This window comes from Clarias gariepinus, chromosome 1 (genome assembly GCF_024256425.1).
Source record: "Clarias gariepinus isolate MV-2021 ecotype Netherlands chromosome 1, CGAR_prim_01v2, whole genome shotgun sequence".
Taxonomy (NCBI): domain Eukaryota; kingdom Metazoa; phylum Chordata; class Actinopteri; order Siluriformes; family Clariidae; genus Clarias; species Clarias gariepinus.
The window spans coordinates 37,219,245-37,226,573 of NC_071100.1; the positions used below are offsets into that span (position 1 = coordinate 37,219,245).

Sequence of the window (7,329 nt, forward strand, 5' to 3'; positions counted from 1 at the left end):
AGGCGTTACAATAGTCCAACCTAAAGGTGATAAAAGCATGAACTAGTTTTTCTGCATCGTTTAGTGACAGTATATTTCTTATCCTGGCAATATTTATGAGGTGAAAGAATGCTATTCTGGTAATATTATCTACATGTGCTTTAAATGAAAGGCTGGAATCTATAATCACACTAAAAAATAGGTCTTTTACTGTTGCTGTTTGCACACAAACGCTGCACTGAGGTCGAGTACAAGCATAGTTACACAACCCTGATCAGAGGCCAATAGAAGGTCCTTTACTACTGTAACGAGTGCTGTTTCTGTGCTGTGCTGAAATGTGAATCCTGACTGATACAGTTCATGTATGCCATTTCTATGTAGATATAAGCATAGCTGCTCCGCTACTATCTTTTTGAGAATCTTAAAGATGAAGGGGAGGTTTGATATTGGCCTGTAATTGGACAGCTGACAGGGGTCGAGGTCAGGTTTCTTAATAATTGGTTTAATAACTGCTAATTTTAAAGATTTTGGAACATACCCAATGCTGAGTGAGGAGTTAACTGTTCTCAACAGGAGTTCTGTTATTGCTGGTACTCTGTTTAAGAAAATGTGTCGGTACAGGATCTAATATACATTTATTCTCTTCAAGAAGAGTAAAGTATTCTAGGTTCCAATCTGACATAGTTAGTGTAATATCTGCATCAATTGCATTGTCCGTTTCAAAGCCTTAATTTTATGCCTGATATTTGCAATTTTATTATTAAAAAAGTTAATAAAGTCGTCACTATTGCACGACGTTGTTGCGAAGATTTCTGAGGTGGTCTTATTTCTAGTTAATTCGGCTACAGTATTAAATAAGAATCTCGGATTATTTTTGTTATTTTCTATAAGAGTGGAGAGATATGTTGATCTAGCTACACAAAGAGCTTTTCTACAGTGTAATTCAGTATGCTCTCTTTCCATGCTATTTGAAATACTAACAATTTAGTTTGACACCATTTACGTTCTAATTTCCAAACTTTCAGTTTTAAAATACGCGTGTGGTCGTTATACCAGGAAGCGAGATTCTTATCTCTTAAAAAAATTTTTCCATACACACAGTGTTTAATGAAATCAAATCAACTATTTATATAGCACTTTTCAGCGACCTAAGTTGAACCAAATGCTTCACAGCACTAAGAATGACAATAAAGTGGCAATAAAAATAGAAATAAAAAATACAAAAACTAAATAAAACATAAATATAAATAAAAAAATGAAAACATAATAATAATAATAATAAATAAATAAATAAAACAAAATGATAAAAAAAACAAAAAGAGTCTCTTTTTGCACATTTTTTAAAGACTTATATTCCTACAACTTCACACTGAATAGTTAATCAATCAAATTTAGAAAACAATGTTTCTTTGTACCGTAGACTGTATACAGTCAATAATAAGTAATGAAATAAATAAATTAACATATAACAGCCTTGTGAAAGTCCATATCAGTTTAGTCTATCTGCAAAAATAATATGAGTGGTTCCCAAATCTTTTTGAAAATGCACAGTTTATCATTTATTATGAATCTCAATTCTTCTAAGTGTAACATGTTTCCAAGTTCTCTAGCCCACATTTCAAAGGTGGGAACAGCGTCAGATTTCCACATTTGTAAAATAAGTTTTTTTGCAATACACATACAGAATAGAATTGCTTGTGTTTGGTTTCCACTGCAAGAACTGTCCACTACTCCTAAAAGTCCAATACTAGGATCAGGTTCCAGATTCATTGAATACGCTTCAGAAAGAAATTTAAATATATTTTTCAGAATGGTTGTAATTTACTGCATGCCCACAAAGAATGAAACAAAGTTCCTGTTGACACATTGCACTTATTACAACATAAAGAGATTGTTGGGAATATCTTATGAAGTTTTGATTTAGAATAATGGAGCCTATGAATTACCTTATAATGGATCAGATGATGTCTTGCGTTCACAGAACATGAATGTACATTACTCAAGCATTCATTCCACCTGTCATCACTAATGCTAATACCCATTTCATCTTCCCAATCCTGTCTCATTTTGTCTGTATTGCTGTCCACCTTCACTAACAGTAATTTGTATATATTAGATACATTACCAATAATTCCAGGATGTAAATTAACAATTGTTTCTAATGTAGGATCCAACCTTTCAGTTTCAAAGTCTTTAATATGTTTTCTAACAAAATCTCTAATTTGCAGATAGCGAAAAAAGTTTGAGGAAGTAAGGTTGTAGCTTTGTTTTAGCTGTTCAAAAGAGCAAAATGTTCCTTCTTTGTAAAGATCTTGAATTGTTAATATGCCCTTATCTTTCCATTTAGAAAAAAAATGATCATGTAATCCAGGAGGGAATGCATGATTATTGCAAATTGGAGAGTCCAAATACATATCCGGAATTTTCAAGTATGCTTTAATTTGTTTCCATATTTTAATTGAGTTAGAAATAATTATATTACCTTTAATATTTTTTATATCTATTTTGGTAGGACTGACAAAGAGGTCATATTGCAAGAAGCGTCCTCTATAGCTAACCATTCTGGCTTGTCTCTTTGTTCCACCAAACAAGTCTTTCTCCACCACGCCAGTGTGTTTAAATTAGCTGCCCAATAATAATATTTAAAATTGGAAAGACCAAATCCTCCTAGATCCCTTGGTTTATTTAAATGTTTTTTATTAATCCTCGCAGTCTTATTAGCCCAAATAAATTAAGTTATTATTGATTCTAGATGTTTAAAATAACTTAGTGGAATAAAGAAAGGAATAGCTTGAAAAACATATAGAAATCTTGGTAATACAACCATTTTTATAACATTGATCCTACCTACAATGGACATAGGGAGTGTCTTCCAAAAACTAATATCACTTTTAGGCTGCCTAAGTCTACCTTTTTTTTTCCAATTCAGTTGTAATAATAAGTTAGGCTTTCTGGTGATCATTATACCCAAGTATTTAAAGGAGTTGTTAGCTATTTTAAATTTAACTTTTTTTTTTTATTCCTTATCTAGGTCATCAGAAATAGGCATTAGTTCGCTTTTTTCCAAATTTATTGTAAAACCAGAAAAACTACCAAATTTGTCAATAAGATCCAATAATGGGGGTATAGATTTTTCAGGATTGGAGTTGTACAGGAGTATATCGTCTGCGTACAATGAGAGATATTGATGTCTTCCTTCAGTCATTATTGGTGTTATACTAGGATGCTGTCTAATACTAGCTGCCAGTGGTTCCATTGATATTGCAAATAAAAAGGGAGACAAGGGACATCCTTGTCGTGTACCACGGCTTAACTGAAACTTATTTGATATGTCTTGATTTGTAATAACAGAGGCTACTGGATATGCATATATTATTTTAATCCATTTAATAAATTCTGTACCAAAATCGAACTTTGTAAGGGCCGCAAACATATATTCCCATTCCAACTGATCAAAAGCTCGCAGAGCATCAAGTGCAATTATACATGCTTTAGTGTTTTTTTTACTATACATTATTTTGAATAACAGTCTCATATTAAAATAAATATGTCTACCCGGCATAAAACCGGTCTGGTCTTGATAAACAATTGAACCTATGTATTTTTTCAATCTGTTTGCTAAAATTTTGCTTATAATTTTTGATTCATTTGGAATGAGAGAAATCGGTCGATATGAAGACATCTGCAGCTTATCCCGTCCAGATTTTGGTATTAATACAATATTTGCTTGATACATTGTTGGTGGGAATTCGCCCTGTTTTAAATTTTTAATCAGACGATGCATCAATGGTGCAAGATGATTTTTAATTTTTTTGTAGAATTCGGCACTAAAGCCATCTGGACCAGCAGATTTGTTATTAGGTAACTGTGAGATTACTTCGTTCACTTCCTCCAACGTGATCTCTTCATCTAAACACCGTCTTGCTTCAGAATTAAGAATTGGCAGTTCTATATTTGCTAAAAAGTCATCTATTGCTTTTTGATTTATGTCCTTTTTTGATTTATACACTTTTTTTTTTATAAAAGTCAGAGAAGCTATTATTGATCTCTTTAGGATCAACTAAAGCCTCCCCCTTTTCTGACTTTATTTTATATATTGCACGTGATGCTTGAGAATGTTTCAGTTGTCGTGCAAGTAATTTTTGAGGATTATCACCAATTTCATAATGCTTTTGTTTGATTTGCATAAGTTGTTTTGAAACTTTTTTTGCAAGTATAGAATTATACTCACTTCGCAGTGAAACAATTTTTTTGAGAGTGGATTCACAATTGGTTGACCAATATTCCTTCTCTAATTTTGTTACTTGTGTGTCAATTTCAATCAATTTTGCCTTATTCTGCTCAATTTTGATTGTGGAGTTTCCTTCAGGATCAATAAAGTATCTATCTATCTATCTATCTATCTATCTATCTATCTATCTATCTATCTATCAGCATTAAGTGAAAAATGAATACTGCATCTTTATTAATATATAAAATATATCTTTATTAATATATTAAAATATATTTTTTCTGTAACATAAAAAAAACTTGAATATCTAAATTCATTACACATAAAATAAAATACTTTAAACCTTGTTTTAATTTCTACGATTACAGCTTATAAATATAGTAAATTCCTTATAATAGTACTTTTCAATATTTTTAACAATTCAATACATTTTTGAACAGCAATTTACTAAGACCAAGACTTTTCCATTGAATTTTGCAAATTTTGGCACTGCTGTACTTTCATACACTCAAAGTGCGCTGGATAATTAAGGACCTGGCTTTATTCCCGTTCTACTTACAAAAACCCTTAATAGTTACAGGTGTTTGAAACCATATATAATTATCCAAGTCTCTAGTGTCAGGCTTCCTCTGGCCACTTCCAGACCCACCACTGGATAACACTATCGCCTTTTTCTTCAACTTTGTGGGGAGCCTGAAGTCAACTTTGGGCTTAAACCATTCCACACCACAGTTGCGATGGGCAAGCGCCATGACCGTGGTGCCCATGAGGCGCACTGTCTTAACTTCCGAAAACAGGTCCTCCGTGAAAAGGGTGCGAAACAGCTGCCTCAGACACAGGGATGTTTCCAAACTGCGGTCACTGCCTTTCAGCACCAAAGCCTCCATGTTGACCTCGTACACCTCTGTGGGAAGAATTCCAGAGCTTCCGAGGATGAAGAGCACACGGGGGACATAACTGAGGGAGAACAGCTCCTCCAGGTGTTCAAGCACCTCGTCCAGAACTTGCAGTGTCCGCTGGCACCGCTGCCAAGTTGAGTCTCCTGATGACTTGATGGGTTTCTTAAAATCGCCTTCCTCCAGCTGTGGGCAGAGAATAGTAGTCATTTTCTCAGTAATCATATAAATAATATCTGCACATCAAACCTAAACACTGATTTTACAGTACTGTTTGATTTATTTTCCGTGTTAAAGTCTTTGTGTTCTGCTTTTCTCGCACCTGTGTGGTTTCGAGTTGCTGATTTTGGAAGACGACCATCTCGTCATAGGTCATGGGCAGCTGTTGTGTCTGGTACAGGACACACTTCAGAAGCTCACAGACGAACGTGCAACAGCTATAGTGCATCACGGTCCCTGGAAATACCACGTCCACGTGGCCCTCCTCCTGGGATCTCCTCGCGATGTCTTCATCATCCTCGCACGCAGACTGCTGTCCAGACACTTTGCTACAGTCAGACTCGTGCTGTCCCGTCATGTGAACACCTTCAGGGCAGAAACACATTTCATATAGTTTAAATATTTGGTATGTTTAAAGTAGCTTTTACTTTTCACATAGAAAAAAAGAACTAAACTCTCTTTATCCTGTTTGTTTGTTTTTTGTTTCAATACTGATACCACGGATACTTTTCAAACCCATTTTTTTAAACCATAGAAGTCTAGAGGCATAAAATTCTGGGGATAAATGTGTTATAGCAAAGGCCTAATAAGCTACTGTACTTAGAAAATATCTAGATGACACTCTAAAAAGAGGAGGCGAAAAAACGTCATGTTTGGGTGCTTCCCTTCCTTCGAGTACGAAGAAAACAGAGCAACATTTCACCAGCTGATGCAGGAAGACAGAAGTGTGAAGCTGATTGGTTGTCGCAGGGCACTGTTTCACAATAGTCGAGACATTTTATCTCACTGTGGCGTGAACACACATGGAACGCGTGACAGTGACACTCTTTATTTTGACCGCACTTGCCGCATGTCTCCATTTAAAATAACACAATAACACATGCAAAAAAGATGACGTGTGAACGGCCTCTAAGACAGTCGGAATACACAACAGTCTAGTCTGAGAAATGGCACTGTCTGCATTTAAATAGCTACCAAACCTTGGCAAAAAAGTGTGGTCGCTAGACGAGGACACTGAGCTTTTCTTTGCACATTTTGATGACATCCTCACCACATAGTAATGTACTTACATTTTAACACTAATTTCTTTCCTATTCAGTTTACAGACACAATTGAACTTTGTAGATTAATAAATAAATAATAATTAAAACACCGAATGTGATTGGAGGCATTTGTCCTGACTTTAACACTGTTGTTGTTGTTTTCTGGATTGTTTGTTGTTTTGCATCCAGGTTACAATATTTAAAAATAAACAAATGAATAACACTCACTAGTTACTTAAACCCAACAGTGTGCTAATGTTGTAGGCTAGTTAGCTTAGCTAATGTTTCTGCACAGTGTATCTGTGACTTTAGTTACCTTTTAGAAACCTAGCTCTTTGTTTTAACTAAAGTAACATGAAACGCTAACTAGCCGTGCTCATTATCTTAAAGCATTAGCCAGAGTTTCATTTCTACCCACTAGTTTCAATACTTTTTATTTTCCGGATTAGTTTCCTGTTTTAACGCTGTTTGTGCTAGAGAGACGACAAACTAACGTCGGTAATTAACTCACCGGTGGTAATGAACTCCTCTCCGGTCTGAAACTCCTCCTCCTGCCGGAGTCGCGGGGCGTCTCTCCTCATGCAGAAGCTCATCTCGGCTGCAATTATCGTTAGAAATAATCACAGAGAAAATCGGAGTAAGAGTGATCGCAGTGTAAATCTCAGCAGAAATAATGATCCCAGAGTAAACTCGGCTTCATATATCGCGTCACAGCGTCAGTTCGAATTTGAAAAATAAACTTGATGCGTAACTGCCGTCACCATGGCAACCTGTCATGACTCCCCGAGCACTCGAGCGCCCTCTATTGACCAGGCGCTACTTATGCAGGCCTACCGTATAAAATCTTTTTATTTATGATTTATGATCAATATTAACTATTTGTAGTTATTAATAATGAGACACTCATTTACTTTAAATAATCATATACATAATTTTGTCTGATCCCAGTCCAAGTGCTGTT

The 7,329-nt window shown here is 35.2% G+C and overlaps 1 protein-coding gene across 1 annotated transcript; it reads right to left on the minus strand.

The window, feature by feature from the left end:
• Nucleotides 1–4,678: 4,678 nt before the first annotated feature.
• LOC128531300 (MAD2L1-binding protein-like) lies at nucleotides 4,679–7,016 on the minus strand. The gene is made up of 3 exons (XM_053505099.1): nucleotides 6,880–7,016; nucleotides 5,429–5,691; nucleotides 4,679–5,292 (listed from the first exon to the last, which is right to left on the minus strand). Exons 1-3 carry the CDS (start codon nucleotides 6,959–6,961, stop codon nucleotides 4,762–4,764), a joined length of 876 nt encoding a protein of 291 aa, XP_053361074.1. The 5' UTR covers nucleotides 6,962–7,016; the 3' UTR covers nucleotides 4,679–4,761.
• Nucleotides 7,017–7,329: the final 313 nt, after the last annotated feature.

What these genes read in the sequence shown, in the direction of transcription:
- LOC128531300 (XM_053505099.1), bottom strand. Translation starts at nt 6,961, where the DNA reads ATGAGCTTCTGCATGAGGAGAGACGCCCCGCGACTCCGGCAGGAGGAG. An exon ending in AGAGGAGTTCATTACCACCG is followed by an intron (nt 5,692 to 6,879) that starts GTGAGTTAATTA and finishes TCTGCCCTGAAG; the next exon opens with GTGTTCACATGACGGGACAG. An exon ending in AGCAACTCGAAACCACACAG is followed by an intron (nt 5,293 to 5,428) that starts GTGCGAGAAAAG and finishes CTCTGCCCACAG; the next exon opens with CTGGAGGAAGGCGATTTTAA.